This window comes from Ovis canadensis, chromosome 19 (assembly GCF_042477335.2).
Source record: "Ovis canadensis isolate MfBH-ARS-UI-01 breed Bighorn chromosome 19, ARS-UI_OviCan_v2, whole genome shotgun sequence".
NCBI lineage: Eukaryota > Metazoa > Chordata > Mammalia > Artiodactyla > Bovidae > Ovis > Ovis canadensis.
Window position 1 is genome coordinate 16137546 of NC_091263.1, and position 26090 is coordinate 16163635.

At 41.0% G+C, this 26090-nt stretch overlaps 1 protein-coding gene and 1 non-coding gene across 3 annotated transcripts in view; one reads left to right on the forward strand and one right to left on the reverse strand.

Moving 5' to 3' along the window:
* The window catches only part of NEK10 (NIMA related kinase 10), a 278135-nt gene that overhangs the window by 101440 nt on the left and 150605 nt on the right, over positions 1–26090 (reverse strand). For both annotated transcript variants that reach the window (XM_069561142.1, XM_069561143.1), the window contains 3 exons: positions 18843–18972; positions 18201–18271; positions 6534–6747 (listed from right to left, as the gene is read on the reverse strand). In XM_069561142.1, the coding sequence (XP_069417243.1) occupies positions 6534–6747; positions 18201–18271; positions 18843–18972 (415 nt within the window). The remainder of the gene's footprint in view (positions 1–6533; positions 6748–18200; positions 18272–18842; positions 18973–26090) is intronic.
* Positions 23284–23390, forward strand: LOC138424957 (U6 spliceosomal RNA). Its single transcript, XR_011251048.1, has one exon. It is a non-coding gene; the product is annotated as a U6 spliceosomal RNA (small nuclear RNA).

Consider the following 26090-nt stretch of genomic DNA (forward strand, 5'->3'; position numbering starts at 1 on the left):
GTGGTGTCATCTGCATATCTGGGGTTATTGATATTTCTCCCGGCAATCTTGATTCCAGCTTGTGTTTCTTCCAGTCCAGCATTTCTCATGATGTACTCTGCATAGAAGTTACATAAGCAGGGTGACAATATACAGCCTTGACGTACTCCTTTTCCTATTTGGAACCAGTCTGTTGTTCCATGTCCAGTTCTAACTGTTGCTTCCTGACCTGCATACAGATTTCTCAAGAGGCAGGTCAGGTGGTCTGGTATTCCCATCTCTTTCAGAATTTTCCACACTTTATTGTGATCCACACAGTCAAAGGTTTTGGCATAGTCAATAAAGCAGAAATAGATGTTTTTCTGGAACTCTCTTGCTTTTTCCATGATCCAGCGGATGTTGGCAATTTGATCTCTGGTTCCTCTGCCTTTTCTAAAACCAGCTTGAACATGAGGAAGTTCACGGTTCACGTATTGCTGAAGCCTGGCTTGGAGAATTTTGAGCATTACTTTACTAGCATGTGAGATGAGTGCAATTGTGTGGTAGTTTGAGCATTCTTTGGCATTGCCTTTCTTTGGGATTGGAATGAAAACTGACCTTTTCCAGTCCTGTGGCCACTGCTGAGTTTTCCACACTTGCTGGCATATTGAGTGCAGCACTTTCACAGCATCATCTTTCAGGATTTGAAACAGCTCAACTGGAATTCCATCACCTCCACTAGCTTTGTTCGTAGTGATGCTTTCTAAGGCCCACTTGACTTCACTTCCCAAGATGTCTGGCTCTAGATTAGTGATTACATCATCATGATTATCTGGGTCATGAAGATCTGTTTTGTACAGTTCTTCCATGTATTCTTGCCACCCCTTAATATCTTCTGCTTCTGTTAGGTCCATACCATTTCTGTCCTTTATCCAGCCCATCTTTGCATGAAATGTTCCCTTGGTATCTCTAATTTTCCTGAAGAGATCTCTAGTCTTTCCCATTCTGTTGTTTTCCTCTATTTCTTTGCATTGATCGCTGAAGAAGGCTTTCTTATCTCTTCTTGCTATTCTTTGGAACTCTGCATTCAGATGCTTATATCTTTCCTTTTCTCCTTTGCTTTTTGCTTCTCTTCTTTTCACAGCTATTTGTAAGGCCTCCCCAGACAGCCATTTTGCTTTTTTGCATTTCTTTTCCATGGGGATAGTCTTGATCCCTGTCTCCTGTACAGTGTCATGAACCTCATTCCATAGTTCATCAGGCACTCTATCAGATCTAGGTCATATAGACCAATAACCAAAAAACAAACAACCCAATCAAAAATGGGTAGACCTAAATTGACATTTCTCCAAAAAAAAAAAAAAACATACAGATGGCCAAAAGACACATCAAATGGTGCTCAATATTGCTTATTATTTGAAAAACGCAAATCAAAACTACAATGAGGTATCACTTTACACCAGTCAGAATGGCCATCTTCAAAAGTCTGTAAATAATAACTGCTATAGAGGGTATAGAGAAAAGGGAATCCTCATACACTGTTGGTGCGAATGTAAATTCATGCAGCTACATTAGAGAATAGTAAGGAAGTTCCTCAAAACACTTTTATAAAGAGAGTTGCCATATGGTCCCGCTCCTGAGCATATATACAAAGAAAACTAATTTGAAAAGACACACACCCCCCCTATGTTCACAGCAGTGCTATTTACAATAGCCAAGACATGGAAGCTACCCAGTGTTCATCAACAGATGAGTGGATAAAGAAGACACACTGTATATATTACTCAGAAATAAAAAAGAATAAAAGACTGCAATTTGCAACAACAAGAATGAACCCAGAGATTATCATACTAAGTGAAGTAAGTCAGACACAGAAAGACAAATATCACATTATATCACTTATATGTGGAATCTAAAAAATATGACACAGATGAACTCATTTTCAAAACTATTTCACAGACACAGAAAACAAACCTATGGCTACCAAAGGGGAAAGGGATAAATTAGGAATTTGGGATGAACAGAAATACACTACTGTATATAAAACAGAAAAACAACCAGGACTTACTTATAGCAGAGGGGACGATATTTAATATCTTAGAATAACTTATAGTAAAATAGAATCTGATAAAGAATAACATATATATATACAAAACCTGAATCACCTTGCTGTATGCCAGAAACGATCACCATATTGCAAAACAATGCCTGAAGAATAAAAATCATATGATCAACTCAGTAAATACAGAAAAAGGGTGGGGGAAAATTCAATATCCATTTATAATAAAAACTCTCCACAAAGTGGGTATAGAGGGAACATACTTCATCATAATAAAGGTCATATATGATAAGCCCACAGCTAGCATCCTACTATACAGTGGAAAACTAAAATCATTTCCTCTAAGATCAGGGATAAGACAAGGATGCCCAATCTTGTCCCTTTTATTCAGTATAACAGTGAAAGTCCCAGCCACAGCAATCAGATAAGAAAAAGAAGCAAGAAGAACCCAAATTGAAAAGGAAGCAGTAAAACTGTCACTTGGAGATGACATGATACTAAACACTGAAATCTTAAAGGCAGTACCAAAAAAACTACTATAATTCATCAATGAATTCAGTCAAGTTTCAGGATAAAAAGCTAGTATACAGAAATTTGTTACATTTCTACACATTAAGAATAAACTATCAGAAAGAGAAATGAAGAAAACAGCTCCAGGTACCATTCATTAAAAAGAATAAATACCTAGGAATAAATCTAGTTAAGAAGGTCAAAGATTTGTATTGGAAAACTCCAAGACACTGATGAAAGAAACTGAAAATGAAAGGGTTAGTCACTCAGTCATGTCCAACTCTTTGTGACCCCATGGACCATAACCCGCCAGGCTCCTCTGTCCAATGAATTCTGCAGGCAAGAATACTGGAGTGGGTTGCCATTCCCTTCTCCAGGGGGTCTTCCCATACAAGGGATCAAACCCAAGTCTCCTACATTGCATGTGAATTCTTTACTGCCTGAACTACGAGGACAAAAAAGATGACAAGGTATACTCTGTCCATGGATTGGAAGAATTAACATCATAAAAATGATCTTGACAATGTACAGATTAAATGCAATCCCTATCAAAACACCAGTGGTGTTTTTCATAGATGTAGAAAAAATTCTTAAATGTGTATGGAAACACAAAAGATCTCAAACAGACAAAGCAATCTTGAGAAAAAACATTAGAGCTTGAGGTATCATGCTTCCTTCAGATTATATTACAAAGCTACAATCATCAATACAGTATGGTACTGGCACAAAAACAGATACATAAATCAATGGATCAGAATAGAGAGCCTGGAATAAACCCATGAATTTCCTGTCTGTTTATCTATAACAAAGGTGGGAAGAATATAGAATGGGAAAGTCTCTTCAATAACAGGTTCTAGGAATACTGGATGGCTAGATGTAAAATGCAGAGTACATCATGAGAAACGCTGGTCTGGAAGAAACACAAGCTGGAATCAAGACTGCCGGGAGAAATATCAATAACCTCAGATATACGGATGACACCACCCTTATGGCAGAAAGTGAAGAGGACCTAAAAAGCCTCTTGATGAAAGTGAAAGAGGAGAGTGAAAAAGTTGGCTTAAAGCTCAACATTCAGAAAACGAAGATCATGGCATCCAGTCCCATCACTTCATGGGGAATAGATGGGGAAACAGTGGAAACAGTGTCAGACTTTATTTTGGGGGGGCACTGCAGATGGTGACTGCAGCCATGAAATTAAAAGACGCTTATTCCTTGGAAGAAGAGTTATGACCAGCCTAGATAGCATATTCAAAAGCAGAGACATTACTTTGCCGACTAAGGTCCATCTAGTCAAGGCTATGGTTTTCCCTGTGGTCATGTATGGGTGTGAGAGCTGGACTGTGAAGAAGGCTGAGCGCAGAAGAATTGATGCTTTTGAACTGTGGTGTTGGAGAAGACTCTTGAGAGTCCCTTCGACTGCAAGGAGATTCAACAAATCCATTCTGAAGGGGATCAACCCTGGAATTTCTTTGGAGGGAATGATGCTAAAGCTGAAACTCCTGTACTTTGGCTACCTCATGTGAAGAGTTGACTCACTGGAAAAGACTCCTGATGCTGGGAGGGATTGGGGGCAGGAGGAGAAGGGGACGACCGAGGATGAGATGGCTGGATGGCATCATGGACTCGATGGACGTGAGTCTGAGTGAACTCCGGGAGATGGTGATGACAGGGAGGCCTCGCGTGCTGCGATTCATGGGGTCGCAAAGAGTCAGACACGACTGAGCGACTGAACTGTACTGAGATGTAAAATAATAAAATTAGAACGTTTTCTCACAGCATATATAAAAACAACATCAAAATGGATTAAAGGCCTCAATATTAGACTAGAATTGACAAAATCTCTAGAAGAAAACATAAGCAGAATACTATAAGGAAGACGTGGTACATATATACACAATAGATTACTGCTCAGTCATAAGAAAGAAATTTTGCTCTTTTCAATCAAATGGATAGACCTGGAGGGCATTATGCTTAGTGAAATAAATCAGGGAAGGAATAGTACTGCATGATATCACTTATACATGAAATCTTAAAAAAAAAAAAAAAACAAATACATAAAATGAAATACACAGATATATAGAACAAATGAGTGGTTTCTGGTGGGGAGATGGAAGGGAGAGGGACAAGACAGGGGTAGGGGACAGGGAGATACAAACTACTAGGTATAAAATAGATACAGTGTGCTATTTACAGCACTGAGATTATAACCAATACTTTATAATAACTTTAAATGCAGTAAAATTGGAAAAAGTCTAAACCACTATGCTATACAGCTTAAAGCAATGTATATTGTAAATCAGCTATATCGTAATTTTAAAAAAAAACATGAAAAGTGAAATAAAAGGCATGACTGTACTAAAAATAAATAAATAAAATAAAATCCAAAATAATTCACCAAAACTATGTCAGATCTTTAATTTCTGGATTCCAAGTATGGCAAGATAAACCCACCAAGTAGTATTGCTTTCCTTCTTTTTTATTTTATTTTACTTTACAATACTGTATTGGTTTTGCCATACATCAACATGAATCTTCCATGGGTGTACACGTGTTCCCAATCCTGAAACCCCCTCCCACCTCCCTCCCCATACCATATCTCTGGGTCATCCCAGTGCACCAGCCCCAAGCATCCTGTACCCTGCATGAAACCTAGACTGGCAATTCATTTCTTATATGATATTATACATGTTTCAATGCCATTCTCCCAAATCATCCCACCCTCTCCCTCTCCCTCAGAGTCCAAAAGACTGTTCTATACATCTGTGTCTTTTTAACTGTCTCACATACAGTGTTATCATTACCATCTTTCTAAATTCCATATATATGTGTTAGTATATTGTATTGGTGTTTTGCAAATGCTGATATATAAGAAATCAAAACTGGCTCTTCCTGGAGACTAACTTCTTATATAGTTTTCCCAGCCAAGGCACAGTTGGTCCTTAGGATCCTGGAAAGGAATTTAATGACCTGATTTCCTGATCAAGGATGGGCTTTATGACCCCACCATGCCAGGCCCAACTCCAGGAGAGTTAAAGAAGAACACTGATGGGTTGCAGGGTCTCTTACTTGAATCCCTGTTTTCATGGAACCCAGAGTGTGAGTGAAGGATAAGTCATAGAACACAACAAAAGCAGAAAGAAATAACACAGAGTGTCACAGGCTCCACCACATGCACCTGTGGAAATGTGTGCCTTTGACATCCCTATTCCAGTTATACTTAGATATAAACTGAAAGAGCAAGTTAAAGGTTACTGCCAAGAAAAATAAAAGCACATATTCTAATTTGTACCATGGCAAAATTATTACCACCATGAATAGAAATGAAATCAATTACAAAGACTAATAAAAACAAATTCAAGGTGAACATTATTTCCTTTTTCTAAACTTACATAGAATATTTCTATCTATAAATCCAAATTGCTGAAAAAATTAAATATAAGCAGTCACTGCTATTTATACAAAGATACATATTATAATGGAGAAAGCAATGGCAACCCACTCCAGTACTCTCTCCTGAAAAATTCCATGGACGGAGGAGCCTGGTAGGCTGCAGTCAATGGGGTCGCAAAGAGTTGAACACGACTGAGCGACTTCACTTTCATGCATTGGAGAAGGACAGGCAACCCACTCCAGTGTTCTTGCCTGGAGAATCCCAGGGACGGAGGAGCCTAGTGGGCTCCTGTCTATGGGGTTGCACAGAGTCAGACATGACTGAAACGACTTAGCAGGAGCAGCAGCCATATTATAAATTCAAAGAATTTCTAAGTTATCTTTTTGATACCTCTCGTTTTGTAATATACAACAAATTATGAGTTAGTTCTTTGGAATTCAATTATATTGACTTAATTTTATGATATCAGAATGAATAAATCATTATAACAGTGAAATATTACATGCAGCAATTAATATTTTTCTAACTTAAGATGAATTTTCCTTAAGACAAACATGAACAGCCTCAGACACCTATCAGAATTCATCCTGAAGACACTGAAAGAATCCCATTTACCTGAGACAGCAGAGTCGGCTCCCGCTGACATGTGATTGCATTCCGGTTGGCTTCCATAAAATACCTCTGTGTGCGCCTCCGTTCCCGTTCCAGCTTCTTCTCCAAGGCCAGCTGGGATGCGGATAAATTGTCTACATACTTCATCATGATATCTGATATCATGGAGCTGACTTCTACAATATCTGGGCGGGTTTCTGCATCTGGAGTGAGGCATCTAAGGAAAGATAAGCTCATCACAGCACTCTAGTCAAAGTCAGGACCAGTCCACAGGCTAAATTCTGCTCTGTGTCCCCCATGGTGCTTGCACCCAAAAGAACCTAGACAAGATGAACTCCAAGGATACTTCTGAATCCAAGACTTCTCAAAAGACATTTGGAAAATCTGGGAAGGAGAGGGAGTGGTACTGTTCACTTTGCAGGTTGGCTCATGGGCAAGGGTTACAGACTGAGTTGGAAGTTGCTCCCAGTCTCAGGATGGATGGGTGGGATCTGCTTCTTCTATGTAAGTGATTCTCCTCTACAACCGCCCCTACTCACTGGCCCATGAAACAAAGAGGCATCCTAATAATACAGGACTTGAATACCACACTTGATGCACCAGAAGGAAGGAAAGATTCTGGTGGGTGGCAACTTACTGGACTTTACCAGCTGTATTGGAGCAAGATCAATACAACTTGATTAGGGAGAGTCTTACAAAGCATGATACTATAAAAATAAAATGCAACCCAGTTACTTGAAGTTGAAGCTGTATGTCATAATTTTTAACTGTAGACAATTTGACACATTACATGCTAAAAACTTTCTCAGATTTTGGAGGCAAGAGATATCAATCAGCCTACTAATGGGAGAATTGTTTCTATCACAGCTAAACAGTAGTAGAGGCTATTCTAGATGCCCTTGGAAACAAATTGTCAAGATCACTGGTTAGCATAATTTAAAAATTTCTGGCACTCACTACCATATTTGTCTATTTTTTAATTCAAAGGCTCTGACTTTACATAGGGGCTTCCCTGGTGACTCAGGCAATAAAGAGAGAGAGAAATTCAGGAGAAAGTGAAAGTGAAGTCATTCAGTCATATCCGACTCTGCAATCCCTTGGACTCCCTGCATTGCAGGCAGGCACTTCACTGTCTGAGCCACCAGGGACCTGTGTTCAATCCCTGGGTCAGGAAGATCCCCTGGAGAAGAGCATGGCAACCCACTTCAGTATTCTTGCCTGGAGAATCCTGTGGACAGAGGAGCCTGGAGAGGCTATAGTCCATGGGGTTGCAAAGAGTCGGACACGAGTGAGAGATTAACACTTTCACTTTCAGTGTTATATGCGGGAATGTATATGTTTCCATACTATTCTCTCAATTCATCCCACCCTCTCCTTCCACCACTCTGTCCATAAATCTGCTCACTATGTCTGTGTCTCCTTTGCTGCCTTGCAAATGGATACATTAGTATCATCTCTCTAGATTCCATATGTATGTATTGTTGTTGTTCAGTCATCCAGTCCTGTCCGACTCTTTGCAAGCCCATGGACTGCAGCACACCAGGCCTCCCTGTCCCTCCTCATTTCCTGAAGTTTGCCCAAATTCATATCCATTGCATTGATGATGCCATCCAGCCATCTCATCCTCAGATACCCTCTTCTCCTACTGCCCTCAATTTTTCCCAGCATCAGGGACTTTTCCAATGAGTTGGCAGTTCACATTAGATGACCAAAATACTGGAGCTTCAGCTTCAGCATCAATCCTTCCAACAAGTATTCAGGATTGATTTCAACTTTGCTGGTATCCTAGGTGTTAGGGTTTTTTTCCTTTCAATACTCTAAATATATCATACAACTCCCTTCCGACCTTCAACGTTTCTGTAGAAAAATCAGTCTGAAAGCCTTATGGGAGTTCCCTGTAACTGTTTTTCTCTTGCTACTTTTAGAATCCTCTCTTTAGTTTTAACTTTTCCCATTTTAATTTCTATAGGTTTTGGTGGAGGTCTCTTTGGGTTCATCTTGTTTGGGACCCTCTGTTCTTCTTATACCTGGATATCTGTTTCCTTCTTCAACATCAGGAAAGAAATTTCCAGGCATAATTATATCAAATACACACTGCATCTCTTTTCTGTCTCTTCTCCTTCTGCTGCTGCTGCTGCTGCTAAGTCGCTTCTGTCATGTCCGACTCTGTGCAACCCCATAGACGGCAGCCTACCAGGCTCCACCGTCCCTGAGATTCTCCAGGCAAGAACGCTGGAGTGGGTTGCCATTTCCTTCTCCAATGCATTAAAGTGAAAAGTGAAAGTGAAGTCGCTCAGTAAGTGTCCGATTCTTCGTGACACCATGGGCTGCACCTACCAGGCTCCTCCGTCCATGGGATTTTCCAGGCAAGTGTACATTATGTGAATGTTAGCATGCGTGATGTTGTCCTAGAGGTCCCTTAAACTATTTTCATTCTTTAAAATATTTTCTTTTTTTTTCCTGTTTTGATTGGGTGATTTCCGTTATTCTATCTCCCAGATCACTAATGTACTCCTCTGTATCACCTAATCTGCTGTTAATTCCCACTACTGTAATTTTAATTTCAGTTACAGAAAGGTCCCTACATACGGACCTTCAAGTAGCAAACTTTCAAAGGCGCTAACTTGAGTTTGTGTATCCAATCACGGAAGTTAGTTCACATGTCTGATGTTCATTGTCACCTATGTGCATTCAGAACAGCAATAGAAAGTCTTTATTTCAAGCCCAGGATATCCAGAGCCAAGCATAAAAGCAGCAGTGATGTAGCTGGTACTACAGCATTTTTCAAGGTACTGAACTGTAAGATTAAAAATGCTTTCTCAATTTTGTATGTATTCTTTAATGTATTATTTGTCTTAAAAGTATTATAAAGCTATTACAATACAGTACTATATAGCTGATTATGTTGACTGGGTACCTAAGCTAACTTTGTTGAACAAATTGGACTTGTTAAAATGCTCTCGGGTATACATGTGTTCCCCATCCTGAACCCCCTTCTCACCTCCCTCCCCATACCATCCCTCTGGGTCATCCCAGTGCACCAGCCCCAAGCATCCCGTATCCTGCATCAAACCTGGACTGTATGGCAAAACCAATACAATACTATAAAGTAATTAGCCTCCAATTAAAATAAATAAATTTAAATTTTAAAAAATAATAATAAAAAATGTTCTCGGAACAAAACTCATTTGTATGTAAGAGACTACTATATTGTATTCCTCAGTTTTGTTTTTTAAAAAATATTTTTAGTACTTTGTTAAGATTTTTCACTGTGTTCATCTATTCTTTTAAATTCAGTTGTCATTCCCATTACAATTGCTTTGAACTGTTTATCACGTAAATTATTTACCTCTCTTTCACTAAGATTTTCTTTTCAGGGTTTTTCCTTATTTCTTTTGAAACATATTCCTCTTCCTTCTCATTTTGTTTGAGTTTCAGTCTATAAAACTGGGTGAAACAGTTACCTGCTCTGATCTTGAAAGTGAGTCTTTGTGTGGGAGCATCCCTGCATGTGCCCAGTGGCTTTGGTGGGAGAGCTGGATCTGACATCAGCACAGACCATGTCTTCTCTCCTGGGGACTGGCAGCTGCCACATGGGTAGGAGGGGAGGCAGTGGAGTTGGAAGGCTAGAGCCAGAGCCAGGTGCAAACTGGGGCTTCTTCTCTGCTCAGTGCCATCACCACACTGTTAAGGATGAGGTCAGGGCACAAGGCCTGCTGCAGGGGCCCTGAGGAAGCTGGGTTTCTCCTACATGTGATGGCAGCCTCCACCTTGGTCTGAGGTGTAGAGTCAGGCTGAGAGCTTGAAGCTGTACTATTTTGCTGATTTTGCTTTCTCCCTGGTGTGCTTGCTGGCCTAGAGGCTGAGTCGTGGCTGAAGAGTTTGGTACCACGCTACTGAGCTGAGTTTGCTCCCTCCTGAGTGTATGCAGGGACACACATGCTGGCAATGGCAGCTTATATCTTGTCCCAGCAGCAGGCTGGAGTCCAAGCCAGCCCTGCTCCCTTCAAGTGTGCACACTCTCACAGTCAGTGGCAGAACTGTTGATCAGGACCGCCTTCATGGGAGCAGCATGGGACAAAAGGGCCTGGTGAGCGCTGGACAGGGACACATGTCATGTCTTGGCAGGCTGGCCAGCGCCCCTGGCAGCTTCAATCTCTGCCTCCACACTGTGACTGGAAGCAGGCAAAGCTGTATGCTCTTCAAGAGCAGAGGCCCAGTTTCCTACATCCCTCTGATAAGCCCCACAGGGTTTCAAGGCTTCCCAGATGGTGCAGTAGTAAAGAACCTGCCTGACAATGCAGGAGATATGAGACACATGGGCTCAGTCCCCAGGTCGGGAAGATCCCCTAGAGTAGGAAATGGCAACCTAATCCAATATTCCTGCCTGGAAAATTCCATGAAAAAAGGAGCCTGGCAGACAGCAGTCCATGGGATTGCAAAGAGTCGGACATGACTGAGCACCCACTCCCCACCCACCCCTCCTACCCCCCCACCCCCCCTACACACACACACACACTGGGTTTCAAACTTGCAAGGGGCTTGTCTTCCAGTGCTGTCAGTCCTCAGGGCTGCCCTGAGATCTGGGGTGCCCAGTGTGGGGCTCCAATCCTTCATTCCCCAGGGAGGATCCCTGAACCTGTGAGGTCCCCTCTTCTCCATGTCCTTACTAGGGGTGGAGGTCCTGACCACATTCTTCTCCCTTCCCACTAGACTCCATGTGGATATTTCTTTACAGCCTTGGTTGAAGAAGATCTGCCCTACTTGTCCCCAGGTTGATTTTAGTGAGAGCTGTAGTTTGGATGTTAAAATGAGGGGAGGTGAGCCCAGAATTCTCCTAATTTTCCACCTGGATCTCTCTTTTCTTGACTTTATTAACCATGAGTGTAATAAACACATCACTACTTTATCATTTCAAGCTTTATCTTTAGGCTATTTGTTTTCAAGTTCTAAGAAAGTGAGCTTGCATTATGGTTATTACCACTCTTTTCCGGGTCTCTAACAGGAAGACTTCTTGGATCACCTTCGCTCAGACAGACTCACTGTCCCCCTTTCACAAGTCCTCATTTCACTGTCTATATTTAAGTACTCAAAGCCACTGTAATTTATACTGTGATGATCTGCATCACCATTGGAGACTGGAGGCAAGTTGAGAGGAGCGACATGTGTCTCCTTCACTGGCGTCTCACCTGTATGTGAAACAGAATCTGGGTCCTGCTGAGTATTCAGCACATGAATGAGTGAACAAATGAATGAACAGTTGGTTTCGTAATTTACCTGTACATAGCCTAAAATATTTGCATACAAGCTTTTGGAATCCCAGGAATATCTCCTACCAGAAGTTTCAGTTTAAACTCCTTGGTTTGAAATGCCTCTCTGCTTGGATATTTCAGGGAGATTCTCAAGAGCAACCAAATGCTTTAATGATTTTCTAATCAAATAAGCATAAATTCAAGTTCTAGGAAAAAAATCTGGGATGTCCGCTCATGCTACCCATTGTGTGTCCACTCTGCTCTGAGTGACCAGATGGAAAGAATCAGAGGGATACAGTGTTCAATTCTTTTCATTTCATGTTTAAAGAAACAAAGATGGTAGGATGGAAAATGTAAAGAGCCATTTGTCCTTAGGACTAGTTGAAAGCACTAACTTCTTTAGTCATTATGACTTCTTCTGAAACAAAGTGCCAGACAGCTTATACCACCAAGCACAGACAGAGAAAACTTAGGCAACTGAAATATCGTGCACATAAAAGGAAATGTTCTTCCTTTAAACAAAATAAACAGATGACATTTTCTTAACAGTGTACTGGAAGGTAAAAATAGCAATACTGGTACTGGGCAGAGCAGTAAAATATATTTTTTGCTTCAGACTCTTCAGGGTTACTAAGTTATTCTCCTAATTTAAAAGCCTGCTAAGGAAAGAAACTAAGAAAATGGGAAATTGAATTTGTTCTCTAGTTCTTTTGAAACTTAATATTTAGAGACTAAAAATCCAAAGCAAATAAAGTATGTAATTACATGCAACTCACAACTGATTTTGGTTTCATGTCAAATTTTCTAAAGATAAGCCTTTGCAATGTGACTCAGACACTGAGTTTTGAATAAATTTAAATGGAAACTACATCTGTTATAGGCTGCACACCGCAATCATAAAATCTGTCAGTTCAGTTCCGACTCTTTGCAACCCCATGGACTGCAGCAGGCCAGGCCTCCCTGTCCATCACCAACTTCCAGGGTTTACTCAAACTCATGTCCACTGAGTCCGTGATGCCATCCACCCATCTCATCCTCTGTCAACCCCTTCTCCTCCCACCTTCAAGCCTTCCCAGCATCAAGGTCTTTTCCAGTGAGTCAGCTCTTCACATCCGGTGGCCAAAGTATAGAAGTTTCAGCTTTAGCATCAGTCCTTCCAATGAATATTCAGGACTGATTTCCTTCAGGATGGACTGATTGGATCTCCCTGTAGTCCAAGGGACTCACAACAGTCTTCTACAACACTCCAACAATTCAAAAGCATCAACTCTACAGTGCTCAGCTTTTTTTACAATCCAACTCTCACATCCATACATGACTACTGGAAAAACCATAGCCTTGACTAGAAGGACCTTTGTTGGTTAAGAAATGCCTTTGCTTTTTAATATGCTGTGTAGGTTGGTCATAGCTTTTCTTCCAAGGAGCAAGCATCTTTTCATTTCGTGGTTGCAGTCTCCATCTGCAGTGATTTTGGAGCCCAAGAAAATAAAGTTTGTCACTGTTTCCACTGTTTCCCCATCTATTTCCCATGAAGTGATGGTACCAGATGCCATGATCTTTGTTTTTTGAAAGCTGAGCTTTAAGCCAAATTTTTCACTCTCCTCTTTCACTTTCATCAAGAAGCTCTTTAGTTCTTCACTTTCTGCCATAAGGGTGGTGTCACCTGCTTATCTGAGGTTACTGATATTTCTCCTGGCAATCTTGATTCCAGCTTGTGCATCCTCCAGCCCAGCATTTCTCATGATGTACTCTGCATATAAGTTAAATAAGCAGGGTGCAATATACAGTCTTGACATACTCCTTTTCCTATTTGGACCCAGTCTGTTGTTCCATGTCCAGTTCTAACTGCTGCTTCCTGACCTGCATACAGGTTTCTCAAGAGGAAGGTCAATACCAGATGGTCTGGTGTTCCCATCTCTTGAAGAATTTTCCACAGTTTATTGTGATCCACACAGTCAAAGGCTTTGGCATAGTCAATAAAGCAGAAATAGATGTTTTTCTGGAACTCCTTTGCTTTTTCGGTGATCTAACAGATGTTGGCAATTTGATCTCTGGTTCCTCTGCCTTTTCCAGCTTGAACATCTGGAAGTTCACAGTTCACGTACTGTTGAAGCCTGGCTTGGAGAATTTCGAGCAGTACTTTACTAGCGTGTGAGATGAGTGCAATTGTGTGGTAGTTTGAGTATTCTTTGGCATTGCCTTTCTTTGGGATTGGAATGAAAACTAACCTTTCCCAGTCCTATGGCCACTGCTGAGTTTTCCAAATTTGCTGGCATATTCAGTGCAGCACTAAAATCTGTAGTCAGCTTTAAAATTAAATTATCTGTTCCTACTAATTATGGCATCTTAGTATTCTGAATTAAAAGTATGCTCAAAACATGTTACCTGGAGTACCCTAAATAGTGATCATTCATCATCTTAAACATCCTGGTGATGGTAAACTCATAACCCACCAGCAGCCTGCTCTACTGTGTGCTGGGTGCTTAGTCACTGAGTGGTGTCTGACTCTTTGCAACCGCATAGACTGTAGCCTGCCAGGCTCCTCTGTCCATGGGGATTCTCCAGGCAAGAATACTGGAGTGGGTTGCCATTCCCTTCACCAGGGGATCTTCCCAACCTAGGTATTGAACCAGGGTCTCCTGCATTGCAGGCAGATTCTTTACCAGCTAAGCCACCAGGGGAGCCTTGCTCTACAGTGGATGTCTCTAATTCTGACACACATTTCCTTCCTATTGGTGAACTGACCTTGCTCCCTCCCTCCCCAAACTTCCACTCTGTGGTCTTGGCTCCCTTTGCTGAGGTTTCACATAATAAATCAAATTGTTTTTGTATTCTCAATGTCATTCAATTGTCCTAGTTAACCAAAGTATTTTCCAATCCTTTTATGACTGTACTTCAAAACTTGTTGACTTAACTTCCAGGCAACAGTGGGAACAATCCACTTCTCTCTCCAGCAACACCACGAGTCCAGTCAAGGCTGCCACAGTGGACAACTGGACCTGCCTCCCCTTCTCACTCTCATTCCTTCCAGTGTACTCCCTGCAAATTGGCCAGGACGGTCCTAGCTAAAGAGATTTTCACTATGTCTCAGCCTTTTAGTAACTCTTCAGTCCTCTCAGTACTGGGGATAAAAGTTCAAAACTCTCAATGTCGCTCTTGCTAGCTATTCCCTGTCGTACTTGACATGCCGCATCCCCAGCTTCTTTCAGTTCTTCCAATTAGCAAGCTCTCTTGCTCGGGACAGCCTTCAGAGATGTGGATCTATGATACGCTTTCTCTGTTATGTTTGCTATTTGAGACTTAGCGGAGCTCAGGTCTTAGGTTACGTGTCATTTTTTCATAGAAAAACTTCCAAATCCCTCAACCAGACCAAGTTCTTTTGTAATTTCTCATTGCCTCTTTTACCACACTTCATCACGTTTATCATATTTTTATATACTTCATCCTATAAGTAATAATATTATTAATAACCACACCTGTTTAATTAAGGGCTTGCTACATGCTGAAAGCTATGCTAAAAAGTTTTATCTTATTTAAAAGCATGATCTTACTTAGGCTTCAGAGTAAGCCCATGAGTAGTCAGAATTGCTACCCATACATCACAGATAAGGAAAGAGGGGCTTGGGGAGGTAAAGGTGAGTGGAAGAGTGAGGATTAGAATCCACCCGATTCTAGAACCTATTGATATTCTGACCTTTTCATAATAATGTTGATACCCTAAGCCTAACCTTCCAGCTCCACGAGGCATGGATACCAATAATCAGGGAGCCTGTCAGAAGCAAATTATGGTCCTGTTTGCCCAGCAACACAAAATCAGAGTACAGTCTCTGCAGTTTTTCTCTGTACTTCCCTCTCTTATTCTTTGGGGAACATAAATACCTAAGAAAAGGAGAAATTAAATGAATAAATTTGGCACTCTTACCTTGACCTCTCTGGAGATTTCTTGAATTTTTAATGCACTTTCCAGAAAACAAATAGCAGAGAATAGGAGGTGCGCAGTTTAAATACATTTGTCTGGACTCATTAGCAATAGGGTGGATCTAGTATGATGCGGAATTCAAATGATTTAGAGATGGATTTCAGCTCATTTCCCACAACACTAACAATAATAGCTACCAACATTGCTCAAGATTTACCATCTGCCAAGCTCTATGCTAAGTGATTTGCATATGTTATAATCATCACATTAGCCTGATGAGGTTGTTAACATTACAATCCCCATTTTACCAGATGAGGAAACAGGAGATGCCAAAAAAGTAGTCAAATTGCCTGCTCAGAGTCCACAGTTAGTGAAACTCAGTACCAGCTGGGCCTACGATGCTTAGTGCAATTGGGTAGCATTGTGTTGAGCAAGGAAAGATTCAGGATATAATCCAACAATCACGTGAGGAGAATCTATTAATGCTAAACGGTGGGCTGGACAGACAAACCAGAGGGGAAAGCGCACAGCCACAATAATGTGTTTATTACATTTCATCAGAGGTTGTGCCAAGAGTGAGGGTAGATATAGAATTGAAATTTAAGGGAATTGGGCAGGGAGATGAATAAAGATTCCATAAAGACCCTAGGATTTTTATTATAACAGTAAGGATTTGACTCAGCTTAATGGGGCAGAATAGTAATCTTGGGCCAATTTAAGGGCATAGAAGTAACAATCAGGCAGATAAATGTCATTTATTCATACAACCAGTAAACTGTTAAGGATCTGTTTGGTACTAGGCATTGCTCTGGGCATTTGACAGCTGTGAACTAAACTGAAAAAGTCTCTCTCTTCTGGTGGGGAAGAAACAGACAATAAAGGAACACATCTGCACGCACATGGATAATGTGTCAGGGCTGGTGGATGCTGGGAACTTTGTAAAGTGGGTCAGGGGCCAAGAGAATTCAGAGAGGTTGTGGGGGCATCAGGGCAGGCCCCCTAATTATGCAGAGACCCAGGGGAAGTGAGGGCCTGTGCTGCTGCATGCATCGGACAGAAGTGAGCACCAGGACAAGGGAAGAGCAGTAGCAGGGAGCTCCCTGTGGCTGCAGCAAGGGAAGCAGGGGGAAGTTGAGGGGAGAGTCACCTGGGACAAGCTCTGTTGAGGCAGAACTTTGAGCCTTTCCAGGGATAATAACTTTCATTAAACTCCTGCTATGTGGATAGCTGGAGCACTTCTTTGTGACTTTCTTTGAGAGATTAATATTGTGCTATATAGTAGTTCCTTATTAGTTATCTATTTTATTTATAGTAGTATCTATATGTCAATCCCAAACTTCTAATTTATCTCTCTACACTTTCCCCCTTGGTAACCATACATTTGTTTTCTATATCTGTGACTCAATTTCTGTTTTATATAATAGGTTCATGCATACCAATTTTTAAGATTTCTCATATAAGTGGTATCATATGATATTTGTCTTTATCTGACTTATTTCACTCAGTATAAAACCTCTAAGGGCTTCCCTGGTAGCTCAGCTGGTAAAGAATCCACTTCCAGTGCGGGAGACCTGGCTTCAATCCCTGGACTGGGAAGATCCCCTGGAGAAGGAAAAGGCTATCCACTCCAGTATTGTGGCCTGGAGAATTACATGGACTGCATAGTCCATCAGGTCGCATAGAGTTGAACACAACTGAGTGACTTTCACTTTCAATCTCTAGGTCATCCATATTGTTGCAAATGGAATTATTCGCAATTGGAATCAATCAATCATTGGTTGAGTAATATTCCATTGTATATATGTACCACAACTTCTTTATCCATACATCTACTGAAGGACACTTAGGTTCCTTCTATGTCTTGGCTATTTTAAATAATGCTTCAAAGAACACTGAGGTGCATGCATCCTTTTGAATTATGGTTTTCTGCAGATATAAGTCCAGGAGTAGGATTGCCAGATCATGTGGTAGCTCTATTTTAGTTTTTTAAGGAATATCCACCCTGTCCTTCATAGTGGCTATTACCACTTTACATTCCCACCAACAGTGTGAAAAGATTCTCTTTTCTTCAAACTCTCTCCAGCATTTATTGTTTGTAGCCTTTTTAATGGTGGCCACTCTGACTGGTGTAAGGCAATCTCATTGCAGTTTTGACTTGCATTTCTCTAATAATCAGCAGTGTTGAGCATATTTTCATGCGCCCCTTGGCCATTTATACATATTCTTTGGATAAATATCTCTTTAGCAGATCACACTTGGTATATAGATTGATATGAAACATTCTGAATAATCAGATTAATGGTAACATGTTATTTCAAGTGAATGTACTATTTCCTCCTGGACACGTGGTGGCTTTCAAATGGTCTCTATGACAAATGATGTCCAAACATTTTTCTAGGTTTGGATTATTTGGGAACCCTTTCTCTTAATAGCACATTTTCACAGATATGACATATTTCTTGATAATCTCTATAGGTTTGCAGTTGTGGGACTAATTACCTGCTGATGGTAGTGATCACTTTTTCAGAGTAGATCCCTTCTGGCACTGGTTCATATACCGCCTCCACTATCTGCAAAACAAACAGGCTGGAGTAAGGGAAGTAAAGCAGCCACAGGGGCCTTTGCATGGTGATACTTGGCCATGACACAAGAGTTACATAACAAGCATCATAATCTCATGCACACATTTTCATCAGAAACAAAAATACCCCAACAGTTTTAAAAGTAGCATTAATTAAACAGTTCTTGAGCACCGAATTATACTCTTCAAGCTAAGTAAAAGTTAACCTCAGATTCACAATAAATGATAGAATAATATAATATATTGTAGGATAATATAATATATTGGATTGAGGGCAGTCCAAACCACAAGTAAAAATAAAAGACCAAAAGCAGTTTGATATATTATTTTTATAATTTTCTATGATAAATTGAAGAAAATTATAGGGGTAAATGTGCCATAGCACATGAAGCAGATTTAAAAGAAAGGAGAAAATAAATAAATAAACTGGATCATGAGGCTAATAAAACAATGACTGCTTTTAATGGGTAGTTTTACTAAAATCACAAAGGTTCTGTTTAAGAAGAAAAGGATTGGTGTTTTGGGCACCATGAGACCCTTTGTCTACCAAGGTTGCTTGCCTTTGTGGCCAGGGAGAGCATGTTGGTGCTGTAGAAGGGAGGGTCCAGGGTCGCCATCTGGTAAAGGATGCAGCCTGCTGCCCACACGTCTGCCTTTTCCCCGTACGGCTCACTCTTCAGCACCTCTGGGCTGAAGCGAAACCAGGATGTTAACACATGATGCAAACGGAGAAGTCAGCCCGGGAAAAAGTTCAATTTTCAAGCCATAATTGGAGATGGGAGAAAAACAAAGGAAACTCTTGATTACTATTTCAAGTAAACATATTTAAATATATCTTTGAATTCTCTCAGACTTAGGAGAATCAAGAAGCACAATCGAGCAATTCTAAGCAATAAATCACATAAACAACTTCTATTAAACCTCCTTCTACTTTTAGAAACAACCACCTCTTGTTGGTAGATGGAATGATTGGCTCCAGTTCTCACTATTCTGGAAATTCTGAATATCCCACCCTTTCATCTCAGTGGACAGTATTAGTTACCAACCCCTGGCTTTGCTACTGGTTGCGCTGTCTTGCCCTGCCAGTGGAGTGTGGAGGTGGCACGGCACCAGATCAGGGCCTCGGTGCTTCCATTTGTCTCTCTAGGAGCCCCTGTCCAAAGGACTAATCCAAGGTAGCTGCTGCCCCTCTGGCCACATGGAGCAGATCTGCACACGTAAACCTGCAGCCTGAAGGAGACTCAGCCCAGGAGACCCAGAGACCTGGGGGTCTGACAGTAAATGCCTATTGTAGAATGCCACCGAGATTCTATGGTGATTTTTTTATAAGCAAAATGGACACAGCACCGTCCCTTTGCTATTTAATGCTAGCTTATAAAGTCTAAAGCAAGACCATACTTAAATACGTTGCAGAAAATGACAACATCCACCATGCTCATCTCTTCTGAAATTGCATTTCTAGTCTGAATAAGGATGCTGTGTCTGCGTGTATGTTCAGTTGTGTCCAACTTTTTGCAACCCCATGGACTGTAGCCCACTGGACTCTTTTGTCTGTGTAATTTTCCAGGCAAGCATAATGGAGTGGGTTGCTGTTTCCTTCTCCAGGGGATCTTCCTAACCCAGGATTAAACCCCTGTATCTTGCATTTCCTGCATTAGCAGAAAGGTTCTTTACCAGTTGAACCACCAGGGAAGCCCTGGATAACGATGCTGTCAGTCTTTAAGTGGAGTTAAACGTGAGGGTCTAAGGGTTTGGCATTTTTTTAAATGTGGACAGGAGTGCAGTTCCCTTGGATATTTTTAACAAATAGAAGTTTCTTCCCTCATATTTATAGACAAATGTCAAAAGCATTCAGCACACACACATACCCTAAATTAATAGTTTGATGATTCACTTCTATAGTATGTACTTAGGACTGTGCTCAACCCTCTAAATTAGTAGGGTAGGGATTAATGGTTAAGTTAGACAGTGGATTAATATATAAAGAAACTCATAAATTGGTATCTGAACAGTAAGTATTGGCTGTTTAGAATAACCAAGGAGTTGCTATTAGTGTGAGATTATGGGGAATGATTCCTGGTTTAAGACTTACATTATGTACTTACAGAGGAAGTATGATTTCCAGATCTCTCAGTTATTTTCATATGTACTGTCTGAGTTTAAAAATGGCAAAGGAGGATTCTGGGGTGAAATTTCCAGGGCTCTACTGGTCCTAAGTGTACAAAATGTCCCCTGTTGTCAGTTGATCAACTGCTCACATTTAAAAAAATGCCATGATGCAGGATACAGGATGCTTGGGGCTGGTGCACTGGGATGACCCAGAGAGATGGTACGGGGAGGGAGGTGGAAGGGGGGTTCAGGGTTGGGAACACGTGTACACCCATGGCAGATTCATGTTGATGTATGGCAAAACCAATACAGTATTGTAAAGTAAAATAAAGTAAAAGAAAAGAAAAAAAATGCCATAATAGGAAAAAGCTCTTCAACAACAACAAAAAATCCTTGGCTCCCCACAGATGAATGTCTCATATTTTTATCTACTGAGAACTCAGAAGACTTGTTTCATAACAAACAGATGCTCTGAGTGCTCCACCCATCCCCCTTAAACCCCTTTCCCATTCCCAGTTGCCGTGCACTTCTGTTCTAAATAGCCAGCATCTGTACTTCCCTGGAAGACGGCCTTCATTTTTCCTTGAAAGATAATTACTCAGTGTAGAGGAGAACACTTATAAGAACAGAAGTTGCTTAGTTTATTTTTCTCATCATTACACCTTCTCCTTCATCTCACCAGAGCCCACAGACTTCTCTCACAGCCAGAGGCACAGATGCCCCTTTGCATCATGGCTGTGCCACTCCTCCCAACAAAAGATGGAGTCCATGTTGTACCCTTTGAATCTGAGCTTGACCATATAACTTGCTTTGGCCAAGAAGACACCAGGAAAAGTGATGCAGGGAGAGAACATAGAAGCATTTAGTCTTTGTGGCTCACTCTCTCTTCCTGCTCTTGAAGACCCTAATGACCACAAGCAGGTGACTGAGCCTAGGTTCTCCAAGCTGGATGATGAGCATCTCATGGCCCAGTTACATTCAGTCCCCATGCCCACCACCACCTCCATCAGTGGAGCCCTTGAAAGCCAGGTCACCACAATGCACAGGTTAGCCCAAACAGCACGCATCAACAATCCCAGATCAAACCAGCCCCGGTTGCCAACATGCAGTATGTTGCTATTGCTCAGTTGCCAAGTTGTGTCTGACTGTTTGTGACCCTCTACAGTACACAGTATATACCACAAGAAGAGGGGGAAAGGTTATTGTATCAATCCACTAAGTTTTGAGGTTGTTAGTCAAAGTTAACTGATGGAAGATAGCTTCCATCAGATTCTGAAAGCTGTCCACCACCCCCTAAAAATAATAAAGATCACTTCTCTGGAAGAGAACAAGAAAGGTCAATAAATGACCACTCAGTTGCCAATGATCACTGTGCTCCTGAGGTCCAACTTGAATATTCTGTAAGATAAAAGGGTTTCATAACTACAATGAAAAGCAAGCCAAAAATAGAGTCTGATTTCTGAAAGCCACAAAATGTTCTGTTATGGTCTGAAGTGTGTCTCCCTGCTTCCCCCACAAATTTATGTGTTGAGTCCCAATCCCTGGTACCTCAGGGTGTAATCATGTATAAAGAAAAGGCCTGTGTGAGCTGATGCAGAGCTGCCGTTTGGCGGGGGTGGGGGGTAGTGGGGAGTGTGAGGTGGGGGGCGGGGGCAGGCAGTTCTGACCCATTATGACCGCTGTTTGTGTGAGCGGAGGAGGAGACAGCAGAAGTGTGCCTGTGCAGAGTGACACCTGTGGGAAGAGGCAGCAAGGGGACTGGTCAGCACCTGCAAACCAAGGAGGGGCCTCAGAAGAAACCAAGCCTGCCAACGCCTTCATCTTGGACTCTAAACTTCAAATAAATTTCTGTTGTTTAAGCCACCCAGACCCTGTTATTTTTTATGGCAGCCCTAGCAAACTAATGCACACTTTCCTAGTGGCTCAGCAGTAAAGAACGCAGGATAACAGGTTCAATCCCTGGGTTGGGAAGATCCCCTGGAGAAGGAAATGGCAACCTACTCCAGTGTTCTTGCCTGGGAAATCCCATAGACAGAGAAGCCTGGTGGGCTACAGTCCATAGGTTTGCAGAGTCAGACACGACTGAAGCAACTTAGCACACACTCATGTATACTTGAAACTGGCTAAGAGAGTACATCACAAGTATTCTCAGCACACACAAAAAATAATGTGAAGCAATTAATTAGATTGGTTGTATAATCATTTCACAATGTACACAAGTATCAAAGCATCATATCACAAACCTCAAATACATGTAATTTTCAATTGTCAATAATACCTCAGGAAAGTTGGGGCAAAAAAAACAAGCGAAGCTAGGGATAGTATAGGTAGATGGCAAGGACAGTCTTTATTTATTGCAATACTTAGATAAATAAGTCAACACAGTCCATAATCAGCAGCCATTGAGAGGAGACTGGACTGAAGTTTATCTAAATACTACCTCTGTTTTAAAAAGGTGTGAATTCATAAACTAAGAGAGAAAACAAGGTGGAAGAAAGATGAGGAAGGAAGGATGCTTGATATAACTTTTTAAAAAGGCAACTGTTTTGATTTTTAAATTCAATTAGTAGTCCCTCACTTATGTGAGCAATTAAGTCGCTAATTGCCAAAGATTCTATTTACTCATTATGGAGGTAAACAAAGAAAGTATTGAACCCAGGTGTTTTAAAAACATTTAAAAATACAAATATATTGCAACTTCACAAACAATTCAATAATATGATGATTTATATAAGTTGGGAGAAGGGACTTCTTTCCTTTAAATGCAACAAAAGTATCAATACATTCAGAAAGTAAATGGAATGAGATAATATGTTAAAAGGTTCAGAGTGTAGATAGTATAGTCTTCTTTCCTACAGTGGTCATGTTGTCATCTTTGTAATAGTTTGATTATTGTACTCATTTTGTCACACATATAATAAAATAAGAATGACACATGAAAACAAGCATGACCTTAGCACAAGGATGACATGCAAATCTGTGATGGGTTTGGTATTTTAGAGGTGGTAAAAGACAGGCAAAACGTGAGGACAATATTCTAGTTAATAAAGTTGTTTTGCATAGGGGTAAAGATGAAAAGAAAAAGGTAAGAGAAACCCAAGTAAGACAGCAGGTATTGCGAGAGGGCATCAGAGGGCAGACACACTGAAGCCATACTCACAGAAAACTAGTCAATCTAACCACACTAGGACCACAGCCTTGTCTAACTCAATGAAACTAAGCTATGCTATGTGGGGCCACCCAAGATGGGCAGGTCATGGTGGAGAGGTCTGACAGAATGTGGTCCACTGGAGAAGGGAATGGCAAACCACTTCAGTATTCTTGCCTTGAGAACCTCATGAATAGTATGAAAAGGCAAAATGATAGGATACTGAAAGAGGAACTCCGCAGGTGGGTAGGTGGAGATCAGTGGAGAAATAACTCCAGAAAGACTGAAGGGATGAAGCCAAAGCAAAAACAATACCCAGTTGTGGATGTGACTGGTGATAGAAGCAAGGTCGGATGCTGTAAAGAGCAATACTGCATAGGAACCTGGAATGTAAGGTCCACAAATCAAGGCAAATTGGAAGTGGTCAAACAGGAGATGGCAAGAGTGAACGTCGACATTCTAGGAATCAGTGAACTAAAATGGACTGGAATGGGTGAATTTAACTCAGATGACCATTATTTCTACTACTGTGGGCAGGAATCCCTTAGAAGAAATGGAGTAGCCATCATGGTCAACAAAAGAGTCTGAAATGCAGTACTTGGATGCAATCTCAAAAACAACAGAATGATCTTTGTTTGTTTCAAAGGCAAACCATTCAATATCACAGTACTCCAAGTCTATGCCCCAACCAGTAACACTGAAGAAACTGAAGTTGAACGGTTCTATGAAGACCTACAAGACCTTTTAGAACTAACACCCAAAAAAGATGTCCTTTTCATTATAGGGGACTGGAATGTAAAAGGAAGAAGTCAAGAAACACCTGGAGTAACAGGCAAATTGGGCCTTGGAATATGGAATGAAGCAGGGCAAAGGCTAAGTTTTGCCAAGAGAACACACTGGTCATAGCAAACACCCTCTTCCAACAACACAAGAGAAGACTCTACACATGGACATCACCAGATGGTCAACACCGAAATCAGACTGATTATATTCTTTGCAGCCAAAGATAGAGAAGCTCTATACAGTCAGCAAAAACAAGACCGGGACCTAACTGTGGCTCAGATCATGAACTCCTTATTGCCAAATTCAGGCTTAAATTGAAGAAAGTAGGGAAAACCACTAGACTATTCAGGTATGACATAAATCAAATCCCTTATGACTTTACAATGGGAGTGAGAAATAGATTTAAGAGACTCGATCTGATACATAGAGTGCCTGCTGAACTATGGACGGAGGTTCGTGACATTGTACAGGAGACAGGGATCAAGACCATCCCCATAGAAAAGAAATGCAAAAAAGCAAAATGGCTGTCTGGGGAGGCCTTACAAATAGCTGTGAAAAGAAGAGAAGCGAAAAGCAAAGGAGAAAAGGAAAGATATAAGCATCTGAATGCAGAGTTTCAAAGAATAGCAAGAAGAGATAAGAAAGCCTTCTTCAGTGATCAATGCAAAGAAATAGAGGAAAAGAACAGAATGTGAAAGACTAGAGATCTCTTCAAGGAAATTAGAGCTACCAAGGGAACATTTCATGCAAAGATGGGCTCGATAAAGGACAGAAATGGTATGGACCTAACAGAAGCAGAAGATATTAAGAAGAGGTGGCAAGAATACACAGAAGAACTGTACAAAAAAGATCTTCACAACCAAAATAATCATGATTGTCTGATCACTCACCTAGAGCCAGATATCCTGGAATGTGAAGTCAAGTGGGCCTTAGGAAGCATCACTACGAGCAAAGCTAGTGGAGGTGATGGAATTCCAGTGGAGCTATTTCAAATCCTGAAAGATGATGCTGTGAAAGTGCTACACTCAATACGCCAGCAAATTTGGAACACTCAGCAGTGGCCACAGGACTGGAAAAGGTCAGTTTTCATTCCAATCCCAAAGAAAGGCAATGCCAAAGAATGCTCAGACTACCGCACAATTGCACTCATCTCATATGCTAGAAAGTAATGCTCAAAATTCTCCAAGCCAGGCTTCAGCAATATGTGAACCATGAACTTCCAGATGTTCAAGCTGGTTTTAGAAAAGGCAGAGAAACCAGAGATCAAATTGCCAACTTCTGCTGGATCATCAAACAAGTAAGAGAGTTCCAGAAATACATATATTTCTGCTTTATTGACTATGCCAAAGGCTTTGGCTGTGTGGATTGTAATAAACTGTGGAAAATTCTGAAAAAGATAGGAATACCAGACCACCTGCCTCTTGAGAAATCTGTATGCAGGTCAGGAAGCAACAGTTAGAACTGGACATGGAACAACAGACTGGTTCCAAATAGGAAAAGGAGTACATCAAGGCTGTATATTGTCACCCTGCTGATTTAACTTATATGCAGAGTACATCATGAGAAACACTGGGCCGGAAGAAGCACAAGCTGGGATCAAGATTGCTGGGAGAAATACCAATAACCTCAGATATGCAGAAGACACCACCCTTTTGGCAGAAAGTGAAGAGGAACTTAAAAGCCCCTTGATGAAAGTGAAAGAGGAGAGTGAAAAAGTTGGCTTATAGCTCAACATTCAGAAAACAAAGATCATGACAATTGGTCCCAT